Source organism: Rhinolophus hipposideros (assembly GCF_964194185.1).
Source record: "Rhinolophus hipposideros genome assembly, chromosome: 14".
Taxonomy (NCBI): Eukaryota; Metazoa; Chordata; class Mammalia; order Chiroptera; family Rhinolophidae; genus Rhinolophus; species Rhinolophus hipposideros.
This window is the reverse complement of record NC_138060.1, coordinates 11,662,299-11,681,970: the sequence shown is the minus strand read 5'-3', so window position 1 is coordinate 11,681,970 and position 19,672 is coordinate 11,662,299. Positions and strand designations below refer to the sequence as shown.

The 19,672-nt window shown below is 40.1% G+C and overlaps 1 protein-coding gene across 11 annotated transcripts in view; it reads right to left on the bottom strand.

Annotated features, from left to right (window-relative positions):
• Positions 1–19,672, bottom strand: part of CADPS (calcium dependent secretion activator) — a 459,417-nt gene that overhangs the window by 28,117 nt on the left and 411,628 nt on the right. For all 11 annotated transcript variants that reach the window (XM_081072041.1, XM_081072042.1, XM_081072040.1 and 8 more), the window contains 2 exons: positions 16,577–16,609; positions 8,746–8,853 (listed from right to left, as the gene is read on the bottom strand). In XM_081072041.1, the coding sequence (XP_080928167.1) occupies positions 8,746–8,853; positions 16,577–16,609 (141 nt within the window). The remainder of the gene's footprint in view (positions 1–8,745; positions 8,854–16,576; positions 16,610–19,672) is intronic.

Below are 19,672 nucleotides of genomic sequence, written 5' to 3'. Positions count from 1 at the left end.
TATTTCTTAAACTTTAATCTTCACTTGAATCAACAGAGGATGTTGTTAGAATGCAGGTTTGGATTCATCTGGGCTGGGGTTAGTGCTGAGATTTTGTACCTCTTACAAGCTCCCAGGTGAGGTTAATGCTGAGGGTCCACGAACCACACTTAGAATAATAAGAACCTAGATGATTTTAAATTTATTCATTAAAAATATTAGAACAAGTGACTGCTTGTAGTATGCTTAGACAGTGAAATTTTTTGGTAGTATCCTCTACAGAGCCCTGTAGGGAAAGAAATACTTGGTTAATTAATAGGAAGTATTTGAGGATTTAGTACATCTTGTATCTTGCAATGCAATGTGCTAATATTTGTTCTACAAAATGTGCCTTGGCTATTGTGTGTTTGTGTGTACACACATGTGTGTACATGTGTGGTATAAGAGTATCTGTCAGTCACTGCCTTCACACCACAATAAAACAAAAAACAAAAAACTTTTCTAAGACACGAAAATATCCTATGGGTCATATTTGTAAAGATACGGTGACCTTAAAGTAACAGAGCAATCAGTCTGGCTTCTTAGAATGATTATTGGAATATTCTCTTCTGGAAAAGAAAACAAATTAACAGTATTCACCAAATGTCTCCTGGAACACAGAAAGCTGTTCTGATACAGACACTTAACAAAACTATTCATTGCACACAAGCTCCCGAGAAAATTCAAGACTGGTTTTATGAAAGGTTGGCCCAAAAGTATACAAGACTTATTTCTACAAATGACTTTAGAATGAAGAAGCTAGATTAGAAAAGAACTACTTGAAGATATGCCCCAGAAATGTAAATCTGTAAGGATGGTGCTAACAAAAATAAATAATTCCTTTTGGATAGTAATAACCCATTTGACACAAATAATCCAAATCTATAGATGGTGCCTTATCTTTTCTGCTCACAGCATTGCTGAAACCTCCAGCTACTCAGGCCTGGCAGAGAGACATCCCCACATCCATGTGGAAAAGAAATGTGTTTCTATAACCCAATAGAGCTTTTTTTCTGTCACGTCAAAGGTCAAAATCTTCTATTAGTAGTGCCCTTTTCCTTTGGCTAGATATTTTGTTAAAATTGCCAAATCCCAACAAGGACAACACTAAAATCTTCTTTCCTTCACTAGAGGGGGAAATAGCAAATCTGCTAAAAGCAGATGTGTATAGTGGGGAGCAGAAGACATTGGGTCTTTGAGGGGTGCTGGAGAATAAAAGTCATGAAGATCAACTTGGATTGTTGTTTAATTTCAGCTTGGAAAGGTCTTGAGTCCAAGAACACAAACTTCAATCATATGCGTGCGTGTGTGTGTGCGTGTGTGCGTGTGTGTGTGTGTGTGTGTGTGTGTGTGTACCTTTTAATGTTACAAATCAAAGGGAGATAGATAGGCCTTCCACTTCTCATTTCTCTCTGACTCCGTACCCAGTCTCCATACTCTACTTGGGAAATGACAGCCCGCTAAAACGCTAATGCCTGGCCGAGGACATGGCTTAACTGCTAGAATTTACTTTGGAATTCAAAATTGGGTGGAAAATCAATTGTCTCTCCTTTCCTAATTGCCTTTCCTGGTCCATGTTGGATTTGTTTTCCTGTTCCAAAATACATAATCACACAGATTCTAAAGGAAGTTCTAGAAGACTAGAGAGCATGCTCTTCAGCCTGATAATTGAGGATGAAAGAGACGATCCACAGTTCAATTAAAATTTGATATGAAGTGTATTGAAAGCTCAGCCTCAGACTGATTTGAAGGGCTTAATTTCAGATTGATAACCTCAGAGGAAATCCTCACAGAATTAACAAAGAAACCTTCCTCATGGTCTAGGGGTGCATATGTCAAAGTTACTAGTCCAAGATTTCACCAAAGCAGTTACAGTGACACAAGAAATACTGGACCATGACCATGGATCTCAGATTTACCCCTCCAGCTCAGATATCTATGCCGCAATACATGACATAAAATTCCTGTAGCTCTTCACATGACCAGCCTGTACCCTGGCTTCTGTGGATTTCTTGCTGTTTAGCTTTTTTGCTTCTTTTTTTTTTTAACAAAACAAAACAAAACAAAAAACTAGCTTCAGAAATTCTCCTTACACACAGAGAACAGCTTTAAAAAACCCTGGTTGAATTATGCTGAGTTACTAATTATGTCTAAAAGAACTACTTGGTTAAATTCAGCTAGATTTTTTTCCTCTTCAAATCAGTTCTATGTTTAGATAGTAATAAACTCCTCCAGTCTGCAGAACAATTGGCACGGAGGTCCTTTTAACAAGTCAGGATCATGAGAAAAGGGCTAGTGCTGGTAAAAAGAAATTTAAAGTACATCACAACCAGATGCCATGTGGGGCCCTGCATTGGATCCTGGTTTGCACAAACCTGCTGGAAAGAATATTTTTGGGACAAGTGGGGAATTCTGAATGTGGACAGTGGATTAGATGAACATTTATTGACGAGGAAAATGAAGATCATTAACTTAAAAAAGCAATTTTTTTTGCTTACTTATTTTAGTAAAAAGCACACAATGTGTATAAGCACATAGAAAAGATCTAAAAGAATAAGCACTCGAGCAATAATCTCTGGGTGCTGGGAACATTACATTTTCTTATTTTTGCTTAGCCGTATTTTCTAAATGTCTACAATGTACCTGTACTGCATCTGTAATAATAAAAGGTATTAACCACTCCTGCTCTCCTCCACTCCCCAAATTCCTCACATTCAGAAGGTCAATTCTGATTCATTTGCCAATGCACTATCGTTTTGTTTACGGGGTAGGGCTAGGTCATTGCAAAATCACCTGACAGAACTAATAGTCTTATGAAATGATGATGATGATGAGGATCATGATGATAAAAGATTTGTTGAATATTTAACAATGCGAGTTCTACACCCATTAGGTTATTTAGTCCTCTGACAACTATAAGAAATCAATTTCTCTACAGACGAGGAAATCAAGGCTGAGGGAGGCTAAATAATTCATTCATTCTGAGGTTAGAATGCTCAGAAGGGCAAGAACAGGGTTCCTAGTCTTGTCTGGCTTACTTCGAAGCCTCAGTCCCGAACTTTGCTCCTTCGTCTGTTTCAGAACTATGTTTTACCAAAAGTAAAATGGTACCAGGCTGCTGTACATCAAGTAATTCTAAGAAAGCTTGGGGTTGACGTCTGAAAGTGACAACAAGACTCTTACGGCACTTTAGAATGGATATGGAGTTTTGTTTAACAAGAGAAAAAGATGTCTGGAAAAAGCATTTCCATTTCAGAGATGGTGATGATGGTGGTGGTGGTGGTAGCTAACACTTACCAAATGCTTCCTCAGAGCCCGACGTTTGCAGCTGCATGCGGCACTTCACCCTGATACCAACTCCACGAAAGGTTCTGCTTATTATCAGCTCTGTTACATGGACGCATCAGCTGAGGCTCCGAGAGATTAAATACCTTGTCCAGGGTCACCCAGCTTGGAAGGCCCAGGGCTGAAGTCTGCAGGCTCCAGAAGCCAGGCCCTTGATCACATAATAGCTCCCTTGTGGGGCAGCAGAGCCTGCTTGTTGCCTACAGAGGCGATCGCTCACTCTCTCAGGGTCTAGAATGCCATCTGCCTTGATTTTCTCTAACCAGCCCCTTAGAACAGCAGTCTATTACACTGGGGAATCTTGTGCACCTCTTCCCACTGTGTACTTTTGGAAGTCGTATTCCTCACCTCGACCGTTGGGAGTACCTTACGGATACAACAGAAAAAAATCATGCGGCCCTGGTAGCCTGTTCTTTGGTACTTTCTTCCTTCAGCAGGTTGACTCCTACTTTGACTGATATATGTTCACATGGATAGTGCTTTGTAATTTAATAAGGTTATTAAAAGAAGGTGATCTGTGGTTTCATATATGACTATAGCGAATATATTTTAATAGGCAGAGGTTTCATTTTTCAAATTACCCCTTTAAAGGGAAATATTCACACTCAATTATTGTGCTGACACATAAAGTGGACAAACATATGATCTGATAATGGAACAGCAAATTACAATCTGTGCAGGGTAAAGGGCACGGAACCACAGCCCCATCCAAACCTGACCGTGATGCCTGATTAAGTTCTTAGGAGGCGGTTTGGTAAGGGGCCCTGTCCTGATCTGATAACTGCCACGGAGAAGCCAAATGCAGAGTCAATCTGCAAATACTTAATCCTCCAGAAGGCAGATTAAGTGTATAATTGACCTATATAATCCATGTATCATCTCCAGGCAAATGTTCCCTGGGCCTGGTTCACAATGACATGGGCCTGAAGGAAGCCAGTGCGGCTGTGGACTGCATCCAAGTGTGGGATGGCTTTTTAATCACTCATCTCTGAGCCGGTGAGGTTTAAGCAGATGAATTCACCCTAAGCACATCTCGTTTAATCCCGATTTTCTTCTCCGTCTCTGTCTTCAAGAAGTACAAGGAGGAAAGAAGATAAATTAATTTTTGTTTAGACCTTGACATCTTAGGTGCTTCTCTTGATGATCTGATCTCTAATTTCAAAAAGCATGTTTTTGTTTGGGGGAAGATGTTGAATTAATCACCAGAGAAGGGGGGAAGCCATCTGAATGATTTATGGACACTCCAGCTTTAAATCACTGCCTTTGAGGTTTTCTTGGGCTGTGCTTTTCTTCTCAGTTGCTGCTTTAGGAATGTGGAGATTATTTCATATCCATCTTTTATATTTTCTTTAAAAGTCAGGAATAATTTTCAAGGAGGCCAAGTGTCCGCTTGAGTTCAACAGCAATCTGATTTTCTTTTAAAAATCCAGCATCTTTAATATAATTTTAATTCATCGCTATTGCACATAACCTTTTTCTTTACTGAATCTTGTTTCAAAATTATTACAAACTGTTATTTTGCAGCAAATAAACCTGTTTACAATTGCATGTCATTGTTTTAGAAAAAAATGACCAAAATGCAGGTTAAAAAAAGGATAGCTAGCTGTACAACTAAAATACTATAGGAAGCAATATGAGGATTCTTTTCCAATCAGCACTTTATTTTGGACCAGTTAGCTTTTTCTTATGGGCATTACCCCAACAGTTGATAATATTTTATAGAAGGACTATGTAAATTAATTATATATTGACAAACGGGGAAACTTTCTCTGCATTAAAAAGACCCTGTCAGGCAATATTATGTCTGAAAATATTTCTTCAATAAATCTAGAGAATGCCTGTTTAAAAAAAAAAAATGGTTAAGATGAATTTGGAAAGTTGCTCTTAAGTTACATAATAAGGTAGATAAAAATGCAGACTATCAAATCTAGAGCCCCAAATGCTATGCCGATAATCTCCCACAAGTACCCAGTTCTAGCCAAAAGTACACTGACGAGGCAGAGAGCAAACCAGCTCAGAGACAGCACTGAGGTAGAGGCCTGGTTAAAATGAAAGACGCACTTATTAAATGACCAGCTATTAGTCCAAATGGTCTCAGATACAAACACACACTAATGCCATCCAGCCTTTTCAACAAAGCACATTCAAAAAGGCAAAAAAACAAACAAACAAAGGGTGGGGGCTGAGGGACAATACTAAACAGCAAGAACTTAAAAGACTTGTCAGGTAAATAAATATAAGACTTTGAAACACAGCTAAAAACACAACAGGGCCTCTGAGAACATGCCTCTAGATGACAGATGCCAGCAGGAAGTAAAAACCAGAGAGTGACACAACAGTCAGAAATCAACAACCCCCAAACAGCAAACAATCTGAGATATAGATGTTTTTCCTCATTCAAAATGCTAATTTTCTATTATTCATTTTTGCCATTTATCAAAATGCAACAATTTGGAAGAGAAACCTCTCAGATCAACAAGTTTTTCTCAATAGATTTCTGCCAATTGTTTAGAAACCTGCCCTAGGACCCCTATCATTAAGAAATGGAGTTGACAGAACAAGTTCACTGCAGCAAGAAATTTAGGGTGGCAGGTTTCACAGGCCCTTAATATTCCTATTCTCTTGTTCAGCTCGGTGGACATGAGAACCGTGCAGCGCATATTTGCAAAGAAATAAACACCATGCTTGAGGAAACAGAAGCCGAAAATAATCAAACATGTTGGTAATCTGATGTTTTGCTGCTAGATTATAGAAAAACAGTAAGTACTGAATCAAATTACTGAGACGGCATGGTAATGAAGCTTTTTGAGAAGCTCTGCGTTTTTCAAATGACAAATGTTTTAAATCCATGACAGATTCAATAACTTTTTTTATACTACATCAGTTAGGTTGCCTAGCACCAATATTCTGTAAATTAGGGGAGCAGGTTATTTGAAAAGTAAGAAAGTAAATGGCAAAGAAATTCGTTATCTCTAAATAAACTACTGAACACATTGTTTTTCATGGGGGGGTGGGGCGTGGGGAAGTGATGTTCAGTGAATGATCGTAATGGTTAAGTTTTTAAAATCAAATACTCAGAGGACTGTAATTAAGATTCCCTTAAGAAAACGTAACTGGGACAATATAAGACTAAATATTTCTGACGCCATTTTATAGTGGTCAATGTAGTTCAATAAGAGACTAAAATACTTGTAAATTTCTGAATTACCCTAAACATAATTTGCTTTCTGAAAAACATATTGTTAGTAATATTTCTTTATATTATTAACTCAGATTAAGGCCAGAGGGCTTGAGTCTGCCTGCGTTCTTCAATAGTCGGACAAATCTAGTTTTACCATCTGTGCTAGCCCAGGCTGTACTCTTAAGACGTTTAAAATAAAGATTCAGTTGCACTTTCGCTTTAAAAATGTCACAGAAGAGGACAATTTGCTTTGCTGCCTTCAACCAGGCGACTTTAAAAAACATTTCCCCGTGTATTTCTAATGAAAAAAACAGAAAGAGGGAAGGATAGGTTATTTGTGAATGGAGTGACAGGCTAAACTGCAGATTAAACATCAAATTCAGTGCTAGATGTTTTAAAGTTTGAGAGAGTAGAAGGTTTTCCGCATACACACTCACAGAGGAACACGCACGCACACGCACGCAGGGGCCACACAAAATTGAAAATCAGAAGATACTGATCAAAGGAAAAAAAAAGGCAACGTAGGCATTGAAAAGAACAATCCACAGGCTTCTCGAAAATTTGTGGTTTGGAATTGAATTCAGTGGAGATGGGCAGTGTCCACACTCCTAACTGCAGACCTGAGGGAGCTGCCAGTCTGTTTTCAATGCCAATTGGACGGGTGATTGTGCCCCCGACATTCTAGGCTCAGTACTCTGATAAAGGCACGCATGCAGAGAAGGAACAGCATCTGCTGGTGAGTTGTATGCATGGATGAGGCATTCTCAGTGGATGTGGGTCATGCTAGAAGATGTACACAGGAAGATTATTTGATTCTAATTCATGCCACTTGATATAATGTGATAAAACATTTGACATGAGAGATAAGTTCCATTTTAATCTGAGAGGGTACGGGTGGGAATTAAAAAGTGAGAAGGGTTTTCTCAAAGAAAGGTGATGAGGAAGAAAGCGATAGTGAGCACAGAAAGGGGATGGCTGGGAAAGAAAAAACAGAAAGGAGCCTTTTCCACACACAAGGAAAGCAAATGGGCTGGAAGACAGCACAAAAAAAGTCAGAAGCTGCAATGTCCTCTGCGGTGCCAACAAAGCGCTCACTTAGCTGTGGAACAAAAACACACATACACACAAACTCAATGTAAATTGCTGAACACAATCACAGAAAAAAAAATAGACACAGATTCCATAGTAGACCCAAACATTCATGTTCGGGCTGGCATTAAAAATACGGGCACCTGGACAGGAGCAGCTCACGCTTCACGAGACAGAAGTCAGCTGCACAAAGAGAACCACACGGAGACAAGGACGGCAGCTTCCATGCACTCTGGCCGGGTCTCCACTGGCAAATTTGGGGGAAACTTGAAGCAAAATATCTGGCTAAATTAGGCAGCCCCATCTGCTTTGGCCTGAAAGAGGTGGGCGATTTGAGACCTACGAGGATTCCTTATTTTTTTTCTTTTTGCCTCAGTGGCTTGCTTTGGAAGTGCAGATGGAGTCACAGTAGAGATAAGATTACTCAGTCACTATTAACCCTTGGAAATCTGAGAGTTCTGAAGTTCAGTCAGGGTGTGGCAGCCTGATATACTTGCTCTTTATGCATTTGCTTCTTTTCCCCAATTTTCAGGTGGATGGGTGGGTCCCCAATTTTCAGTCAGGGGCAACTGACTGATCAACTCTAATATAAGTATTGGCCAAAAACCAGGGCTAAGTGAGGATCTCTAGCCTTCCAGAAACGGAATCCTCTTTGAGACAATAACAATGCAACACGTATGCACATCTGCAAACCAAAGCTGGTATCAGGGAGGTACTTACTACCCGCAGGAGAGGGAGCTGGCCTCCGCCTCTCCGGGAGAATATCTCCCTAAGGCGAGGCCAGATTGCAAGGAGGAGAACCATGACCAAGAAAGGTCTTTGCCAGAGAAAGCTGCCTCAGAAGCTTCGTGCAGGAACGAGGCAGCTCGCTGAGAGGCTGTATGCCGTCCTACGTATCATATAGACTGGCTGAGACCCGGCCACACCAGAGTGGGTTCAGAACAGACACATAACAGATAAGAGCCTAAGGCAGAGGGAGAGGAAAAGATTTTGTTGTTTGAATCAGGACCAATCCATGTTCTCAAAATGTGACTTATCCTCCTGTCTCTTATTTTGTCACATTTTGGAGGCTCTCCTCCTTGGTTTGCAAGGAGGAGAAGGCATTTACTTACATCAAATAACCTTTCTATATACATCTCCTCATTGACCTTATCACGAAGGACATCCTGAGAGTGGCGGACGAAAGTCACATAGGCGTCGGCCACATCCATCCCGGGTTTCTGTAAAGAAACAGGAAAACATGAAAATGGAGTTTTCAGACAATGACTCTTCCTTGATTACCCAGGCATTTTACTCTTACCACCCCATCCCATATTGCCTTGCTGGAGTTTGAAGCTCTCTACAGTATGCGGTTTAGCTATCTATAACCTGGATTGGTAGGAACTGATGTTGGAACCTTCTGCTTTTTCTGGAAATCAAAACTGGCTAAGAAGAGAATTGGGATTACTAGAGTTTATAGATATTTTTCTACTATTAAGTTTTTTTTTTTTCTGGCAAAGATACTCTAATGAATAAATATTCACCGGATAACTGTCTGGCTTTCCTTTGGATTGAACTCCCCCATTTAAAAATACCTAAACATACTTCCATGTCTTCCACTGTCCTGAATATAACATTAGAAAGGCCTTCCTTTCTAATTAGACAGCCTTCCCCGATCCTCTTCTCCTTTTTAAAACGTTGAGAAAGTCCTAAGTAAAGAAGTCATAGTTCAATCTAGACCCCCTCCTACCCAAGTCACATTTTGCGGGGTAGGAGTATTTCCTACCCCCCAAGTAGTATTTCCTAATCAGTTCACTCAGAGGAGATATTCAACTATTTGTCTTTGCTTCCCTGTGTAGCCTTATAGTCCAAGCATTGAGAAAAGGGGGAAGGGGGAAGGATTCGATTTTTACATAAATTAGATTTCTGGAAAGGTAAGCAAGTGGTTCATCCATAGTTAGGAAATGATTCATTGTAAGGAGTAAAAAACAGAAACTCAGAATGCATACTGCTTGAGATGTTGCAATCAAAGCTATCTCCAAAGAATCCCATTAAAACACTGTAATATGGGTCATTAGGAGAGTTGCCACAAATCCTTTACATTTCCACAGTAGATATGTATGTTTGCTAATAGCTAAAAATATTAGTTTTCACTACTGTGATTTACCTTAGATCACAAAGTATCATTTCTCTACAAGACGTGACTGTCAGGCACTGCAAATTGAAGTTAGTTAACACTTCTGTGTAATTTCCAGGGTGAAAATGAGGAAGGTTCGGAAACAGTAGGACTGTATTTTTTTTTTTCCCTGATACAAAGCAAACAATTATCAAGCAAAGGGCCAATGCTTGGCCCCTGGGATGCTAGTAACATTTCTTAACACCTGCTGAAACAATGACAAGGTATTAATTTGAAAAACAATGAGGACAACCCAACGCCACAGTAGTCAACTGTTACACTTTCAAGCAATTTTCAGCGAATGGATTGAGCAGGTTCTGTGATGGTCCTATAATTGTTGCAGTTTTATGATACGAAACAATAGAGGTTTTCCGATGAGACATAAGTGACAGCTATCAGTTCTAAATTGGCACCTCTCTCCTTCTCTCCCTTTGGCAGTCTCACATCAAAGGGCATTCTCCGTGGCATGGGGACCCCTACCTCCTAGGGGGACTTAGTATTATTGTGCCCATTTCTTCCCTGGTGATACTTGTGGCAGATGTCGCTTTTTCCTGGACACATGCAGCCATCTTACAGCTGAGACCCAAAGCCAAATTTCACAGACCTATTAGTAACCCACAACGTTAGAAACAGTGATCTACAATAATGATTATTTTCACCACCCCTCTTTTCCCTAAATTTGCTGTCCTCAAAGGGGCATTTTAGTTTTTAAAACTTTGATTATAAAGGAAAAACAGTATGGTTCATCTCTCCCAGATAGTTAAGAAACTCCACGATTCTCTATCTTTTGACTGTTTAATTTTTCTTCCTAGCACTTACCAATATCTGACATTGTACCAGGTATTTATTTGTTGTTTGTTTTGTCTGTCTTAGCCTACTAGAACACAAGCTCCATGAATGAAGGGGCTTTATTTGGTCTTTTTCTCTTGTATCCGGAGCACATAGAACAATGCCTGGCACATAGTAGTAGGTACTCATAAATATATTTGCTGAATGAACAAATCCATGAATGAATAAGCTCTCATCCCACCTCTTTTTTTAAAGTTCTTCAGTCACACTACAGTAGGTCCTTGAATAACAAATAATGTTGATGAAATGCCCTAGGAGCTTAACTCTTGTTTACATCAATTAGCCTCTGGTAAAATGGCTTTCATTATGCATCCTCTTTCTTAAAGTTGTAGTTTGCAAGAGCCTATCCAGGATGTTAAGTGGGGACTTCTTGTACATGGAGTTTGATTGGATACCCCACAAACAAACTTGTGAAAATCATTTAAATTTCTCTGGGCCTTAGTTATACCATCTGTAAAATGGGGTTAATAATAGTTCCCTCCTTACCTTTAAGAATTGCTATGATCATCAGCTAAAATAATGTTTGTGAAATACCTTAAAAGTTACCTATTCTACTATTCCGCGTTAAGGAAAGATGATATAGGAGCATTTGTGACAACATGGATGGATCTTGAGAGAATAATGCTAAGTGAAATAAGTCAGACAGACAAAGCAGAGAACCCTATGATTTCACTGATATGTGGTATATAAACCAAAAAGAACAAGACAAACAAATGAGAAAGAAAAACTCATAGACACAGACAATAATTTAGTGGTTACCAGAGGGTAAGGGGGTGGGGGGTGGGTGATTGAGGGTAAAGGGGATCAAATATATGGTGATGGAAGGAGAACTGACTCTGGGTGGTGAACACACAATGGGATTTATAGACGATGTAATACAGAATTGTACACCTGAAATCTATGTAAATTTACTAACAATTGTCACCCCAATAAATTTAATAAAAAAAGTTACCTAATCTATATATAGCAATATATATAAAACTATATATTACTATAGCAAACATGAGACACTATGACCTGCCCCCCCCCCATATTATGTTCTTTCACAGCCTTACCTACCTTTGAAATCTACTTTAGAACCAAGAAGTAAAAGGGGACCTCAGAGAAACCAACATCGAAATAAAAACGACACAGTTGCTGCACGAAAATGTGTAGTTTTCTCCTAATAGAGTCCTAAGGCCACCTCTCACAACCAGCTTTCTTTTTAACCAGCTTCACATCTCATTCCAAGTTAGCTTTCCATCCTTTGGTGAGCCAGCAAGGGGGATGAGGGGGGCTTGTTTGAAACAAATGTATTGATAAAAGAGTGTTACCCCTTTTCCTGATGCCCTGAGTGTGAGGGAGAAGGCTGCCAAACTGTAGTAACAAGACATTAGAGCCGCCAATGGCTGGGGTCTGGGAGAAGCAGGCTGCCCTGCCCCTCGGGAGGCCCTGGGGGGAGGCGTCATTGGGAAAGTCATTGTAACAACGGTGAGCCTTAGTCACGGAAAAAATGTTGAAGTATGCCCAGTTCCTTATTTAATAAGGCAGGGGAGGGTGTGTAATGCATTGTAAGTAGATGTCCAACCAAAATGGTTAAAACGGAAACAGTTCACACATAAACAAGCTAACTTGTAGTTATGGATGGAAAATGTTCTTGGCTAAACAACTGATTCTATTAGATAAATCATGCTTTATACCATATTGCTATCTACGAACAGTGGGAAAAACTCTAGGCAATGGTTTTTAATATCACATAATTACATTGTTTATTTTAACTGTGGCTCGGACAGAGGGAATAGAATGTATACTGTAGAAAACATATGATACAAACAACACATAAATACATCTCTGTGTAGTTACGTCCATCCACATGTGGGAAACATCATTTGCGAAGTATCCACTCTGTGGCTTAGGACAAATAGGACATTATAATTGTATTAATAGCTTGCTCCTACCAGGATACGTCTGAGCTGGAGAAAATAAATTCAGATTTTCAGTATCCTAAGCAAGCCCTAATTAGGAATGCAAATCTTCTACGGATACCAAAGGGTCTGAATACTACATCTAAGACAAAGAGATATGCTTTGGGGATTATGCAACGTTTTGAATGACTGGTGATAGTGCTTCTCTTCATTAGCGTGGATAATTAAGAGATGAGTCTCTAAGGTAGTCCACATAGAACTAAACCAATAAATCATGTGCCAAAACCTCACATGGCAACCGAAATGAACTCAGTCTTTAGAGCTAGAAATAACTTGAACAATAGTTTTATCCAATGGTTCCTAAACCTTAAACCTGGTTGCAAATGGGAAGGACCTGGGGAACTTTAAAAAATACTGATGCCTAGACTTTACACTCCAGAAACTGTGTTAATTTGCAACCTGGCACTAATAGGTGCAAAAAGCCCCCAAGTGTTTCCAGTATGTATGCAAGGTCAAGAATCTCTGACTGAGTCCAATGGTTTCTAAACTTATACTACATATCCAAATCACGTGGAGAGCTTTTTAGAAAGACATTTCCAGGCTCCATGTCAGAAGTACTCTGGAGGAAGAATCTCTGGAGGCAAGGGGCCGGAAATCTCTATTAAATCAAACGAAAACAAAACAAAACAACAAAACAATCTAAAAAGGCCTGGTCAAATATTACCACTGCACATTCTAGTTTGAGGACCACTGATTCAATAGGTGATAATCACTGGTGTGCTGGTTAAACTGGCTCTTTAAAACTAAAACAACAAAACAAAATAAACAAAAACCCTTGATTTGTAGTGCTTGCCGATTTCCATGGTGTAAATACCCTCCCCATGGCTGAGTTCCAGCTACCAAGGAGCCGTCACTGAAGGCGCTGTTGGAAAGGAAGGCACACAGGTGACTCTTGGGAGCCAGTGCCAGCACGCAATCTGCTAGCCCTCGAACATTCGCTCTCCCACTTACTTGCCAGGAGACCTTGGGCGTGCTGCTTAACCTCCCAGTTTCCTCGGCTGTGAACCAGGATGAAAATATTAACCCCCTATAGGGTTGTTTTAAGAAGTGCATAATTACCATTATCTACTACATATGACTAATGCACATATAGTACATACATGTATTATATACTATTATTTTCTCTAAAATTATTTATGAACTAGAACATTAGTTATAGTGTTATTACTATAATAGTATTTGCTGTAAAGCATATTTTAATCCACTTAATTTTACAGTGTAGCTTTGTCCTAAGCCATAATCATTGGGGAATCATGGGTGTGATATGCTAATCATAGTTTTTCCAATACGAAAATAATTAGTCAATTATCCAAATAAAAATGTCTGTCTATTCACTAACAGCAGCTTGCAGATGGTATAGTGTTTAAGAACATTGGGTTAAATCTCAGCTCTGCCACTTACCAACGGTGGGACCCTGAGCAAGCTAACCTACCTGGGCCTCAGTTTCCTCATCTTTAAAGTGGGGTTGTTGTGAAGATCAAACGTAAAATGCTTAGAACAGTGCCCGACACACAGTGAGTACTTTGTAAGGTTAGGCTGCAATTGTCACCATATTGTGTATCATCAGTGGTAAAGGCACCACCTTTTGGGACAAGCCACATCATTTTCTTCTGCCTCCCTACAGAGCGTACACTCTGCTAATTCATTTTGTTCCCCCATAGCGAGCAAGGCTTCTGATATAACGTAATTCATCCATAAACATGGGATGACTATAGAATATGGCACCTGTCATGGTAATGCACAGTCCATTTTTTTCCTCCATAATAAATCTGAACCTGAGTGGCAGGAATTAGGTTGAATCACATGAAATTGCTGATATTTGAGTCTTTTTGAAACCATACTAATGTCCAGCTACATGCTGCTTGAAGAAGTTAAAAGTCGAGAGACAAGGTTGGTGGAAAGAAGAGCAGGTTTATTCCGAATGCCGGCATTCTGGGAGGATGGTGCACTCCTGTCCAAAGGCCGTCTCCCCATTCCTAGAATGGGCACACAGTTTTATAGGGACATAAGAAGAAGAACAAAGGAAAGGGGGAGTCGGTCAGGCAGGTTCGAGGGCTGACATCGCTTTTTGGGGTCGGGTCTGTTTTAAGATAATATTATCTGTTTTGAGATAATAGACTCAGCCTACTGGGCTAGGGTTTTACTTGCATTCTGGTGTTTGGGCGCGTGAGGATTAAGAAATTACCATTACCAGGTTAAGATTTTGTTAATTAAATGGATTAACAAGGTATGGGTAGTCTTGAGAAAGGGAACAAAACAGAGTTCTTTAATCACTGAGGGGAGAAACAAAGAGGAAATAGCTGAATATCAGGGCTGATCTAACTGCAAACTCGCTAAGTCTAATTACATTATTTACCGAATTTCACCCATACATTTTGACCTCCCCCAAATGCCAATTTCAGTTGCTAGTATGGATTACCTAATCAAATTTCTCCAGGTATTTGGGCCTTGCTTACTGGTCACCTGTTCCAGCCTTGCTGGAGGGGTCTCCCCTCTGCTTTGAAGCCTCCAGAAAACATACCTCAGCCATCAGTTTCTATGACTGTTGAAGACCAGTGCAGGCCAGGGCTGATGTCAGCCAATTCATACCCCACTCCCACCCCCATGCAATAGAGTGTAGGTATCACCTCCTCACCCCCATGTGCCCTGCTTCTGCTGCTGAAATGTCTAACAAGGGCCAGGCATGGTGCTGAGTACGTGTCATTTAATCTGCAAACCCGTGACTTGGGTATTATTATCTCTATTCTAAGGATGGAGAAACAGACCTAGAGAATTTGTGTGGTTTGCTCCCTGTGAACTGAAAGTTTATATTTTTGGGACTTGGGGAAATAAATTACTTAACTTCACGCCTTGCTGCAGTTATGTGAGATTTTTCTCTTCTCCATTATAAGGACTATCTACGTGAAGGAATCTGAAGTCCCTCGATGAGAAATATTACATAAATTCAAAGCATAATTATTGATTGTACATTCTTTCATTAAATAAACAAAATATAGGCTAATGCTAAATTCACTCCAATTTTCCATTTTGCCATCCTTTGAGAAATAAGCCAATAAAGCATTACACACTTAACTTCCTGGGGAAATGAATTTAAATGTTAATATAAATCCTTTTAGAAAAAAACAAATTTTAACAATTAAGTATTTGAACAAGGAGGGTACTTAACCACGTTCAGAATGAAAAACATTCAGTACAAGACCCTTGGTGGCTATTGAGATAAGCTCCCTAAATTTAATATTTTATAATAGACTCACACCTCTTTTGTTCGAAATAGAGAAACAGAATTATTTCTTTCCCTCTTTATTGGAATATATTTAAATCTCTCCACTTTTATTTTGCTAATAGGCAGGGCAAAGTCTGTCTATAAATGTATCCTGGTTTATCACAGGTAATCCCACATTCTAACATTCATGTGTTGTACTTAACCTCAATTTAAATGTAAATTTTGGGCAACTTCAAGTGCTTTATCTGTGAACTTTGAGAGCTCTCTTCATTAATGAGGTCTGCACTAATTATAAACAGTTTTGTAAGGTTTCCTTAAAACAATTGCAGAATTGACCCCAAAATGAACAAATTCAGAATTTATTTGTTTTTAAAAAATACTGGTACCCTTGTGCAAATTTTTAGCTCGTGGTTCTACTTCTGAGGTGTGTATGCAGGAGAGGAGGTAAACAGGGTGATCACAGAATGAAATATATCAGAGAAGCCAATGAAAATAAAAATGAAAGTGAACTGGGTTTGCCCTCACATAAGACCTCTCTTCCTGATGAAAGAAACCCTTCCCTCTTCTCCACTGACAAAAATTTTACCATGAAATATTCATGGCTTCCCTCTTTCTGGTGATTCCATTAGGAATATAGAATTTAGCAGCAACTAATGAAAACAGCTCCATCAAAATTCTCATGAAAGCAAAAAACCCCAAACCAAACTAAACCCCCCCCCAAAACCCCACAAAAACAATTTTCAAATACTCACAGGTACATCCACATATTTGGAGGCTGCCTTCACCTAAGGAGGAAGAGGAGGATAGAAGTGAGACTGGTGTTTATGTTTAATTGTTTACAGCTCAATGCTGTATCACCATCAGAGTTAAAACAATATGCTGGCACATGGAGCTGAACAGGGAACACAGGAAGGTACTAACAAATAAAATCTGTCTGCTATTTTTTCCCCAAGCTATAGCCACTGAGGGGGGTGGGGGGGGTGTGGAGAAAGAAGAAGGAGGAGGAGGAGAAAGTGAACAGAAAGAGAGTGAAGTTTTACTGACTGAGATTCTGTAGCTGGTGTGGGAGCTTTGCCTTTTCCTTCCTCTCTTTGCAAGGGAGAAAAATGCCTGTAGCTAAACCCGCACTGTGATGAAGGGCTCATCAGCCTAGAAAAGCAGCTGAGGCTGGTGTCGCTCCTTGGACCTTGGGTCTTTGTACAATTGGGCTGCAGGTTTGTCCTAATTGCCTCATTGAATCCTTCAGTTCTCCGTGTCAGTTAACTTTCTTCAAGAGGAGGAGGGGCTGTAGTAGGTGGGCCTCCTTACCCCAGAGGGAGATGGGTGTCTGTGGGTGGGGTAGGGAGGGTACCAGAGCCTTCTAAAACTATCCCAATGATGATGTTGTGTCTCTTGGTTTTAAAAACTAAAAATCTCAGAAGGGAAGTGCAAGAGATAGTTATCAAATTTCAGTTTTTGGGGAGAAAGTGTGGCAGAGTATAGTGTTTGAGCATGGAGTTTGGAATCAGACCTGGGTTCAAATCCTGACTTTTCAACTTAAAAGCTGTCTGACCTTCGGCAAGTTACTTTATCTCTCTGAGCCTCAGTTGCACTATCTGGGAAATGGAGATACTACTAGTGCCTGCTTCAGCGGTTGCCCCAGGAATGAACGCACACCAAGTTCTGGGACATAGTAAGCACGGAGCAAATGGTAGCTAAGATGAGCCATTCATACGCAGACCTGGGTGGGCTCTGGGTCCTGGGAGAAGTCAATGGCCAGCTGGGTTTGAGGACGCACTCCTGTGGGAGTATGTCTGATATGGCATGTGGTTCATTTTGACTCACAGTTGGTCATACAGGTGCCTCTAAGCACAGGTAAAACAGAAGGGAGACATTTGGGGTCAGAGAGGGTTTTTGGTTTTATTGGCAACCGCAAAGACTGTTATGCCCCCAAAGCAGTTAGGATGTCTTCTTACATTGCAGGGAGGCTTCCTCTTGCCATTTGGGTGAGATCCACACTGGGGATCAAAACCTCTACCCACATGTCTCCCAGGAAAGTATCCAGAGAAGCATTTTCACCCCTTGTCCTTTTCCCAAAGCTACTACTTTTCAAAATGTCCGCTTCTGAGGGAGAGAAGCCAACAAGCCTGAAGGGTGGGGGTGGAAAGAGCAGAGGCTTGAGAGTCGAAAGTTCTGTAAATGACAGAACCAGGTGACCCTGGGATAATTACTTCAATTCCTTAGCCTTGGTTTCTAGATTTCTAGAACGGGGTGATAATATTGTGTACCTTTCAGGGTGGAGAATCTGATCCAGTGAGAAAAACATATGAGAAAGTGCTTCGTAAACTTGACGGAGCTGAACACACCTTGGTTAGTTAATCACTGAGAGCAATGCATTCTATCTTCTGGAATCACTACCCGTACCCGGGATGATTCCCAGGTTCCCCTGGTGCAGATTCTCTGAGCAGCCTACACTTCTCTGCAGCACTGACTGCCACTGAAAGTCACTAATTTGGGTGCAATGTCTGTCTCCCACAGAATGTCATGTCTTGCTCATGGCTGTCTCCCCAGCGATTCACTTGGACCTGGCTTAAAAAGGGCACTTAGGGAAAATTGGTAGAAGGAAGGAAGGAGAGAAAGCTATTGACCGGTTCTGGCTCCAGGATGGTTGAGGGATAAGCAAAGGAATGACCAGATTGAGAAGCCACTGAAAGCCAACATAGTCGTTTGTAAAGCTACCCACCTGCAAAGGCTGGTGGGTGAAGCAAACCACTCTGGGCCATTAAAGGAATTGGAGGAAAGCATTCCAGATTTTGCACAATTAATATTTCTATTAAATGATTCACATTCCAAACCATTCCTTTCCATGCCTGTTCCAGGATTTAGTTTGGGCAAAAGGGTAGCTTTCCTTTCTTTCAAGTCTCCCCCATTTACCATAATCTCACACTATAAGTGCAAAGTTTTCCACTTTGCAAAGCACTTTTATGTACAGTTTCTTCTTTAAGCCACCCTGCAAAATGGGGGCTATGAATCATATTTACTTACAACTGAGAACACTAAAACCCATAGAATTTAAGAATTCACTGTGTTTCTCTGAAAATAAGACCTAGCTGCACCATTGGCTCTCATGCGTCTTTTGGAGCAAAAATTAATATAAGACCCAGTCTTATTTTAATATAAGATGGGGTTTTTAATATCATATCATATCATACCATATCATATCATATCATATCATATCTCATATCATAATACAATATAGTATAATATAACATAAAATATCAGACCGGGTCTTATATTAATTTTTGCTCCAAAAGACGCATTAGAGCTGATAATCCAGCTACGTCTTATTTTCGGGAAACACGGTATTTGCTAATGATATCAGCCAGAAGGCAGCAACTCCTGAGCCCCAGTGTTTCCTCTGGAACTCCTGATCTCCATACCAATGGTAGAAAAGTACGAGGAATTCAAGCATCAGTGGTCAGAGCTGGCAAAATAACTCTCAGCTAGAAATTGATTTCTTTGCTCAGTAGAGTTGGTGCTTGGCAGTTGGTAGAAGTTTTGCTACAGCTGAAATGATCAACCTTTAAACACGCCTACTCTGCATTTACCACTAACACGCAGTTCCAATCTTGAGAATGACACCAGTCAAATTCTGTTCCTTTCAAGGCAGTTTGAAAAGACAAAACAAGTTTTATGTCATGAATGAAAACTATCCACGCTCCTCCATGCACCAGCCTTCAGGTCATTAGGCTTTTTTTTTTTTTTTTAATCTGATAACTGCTGACTTGCACATAGTCTTATGTCTTCCTCCAATCACATAATAACAGGAAAGATAGCTCAGAGGAACAGTGGTCCTATTATTATTTAGA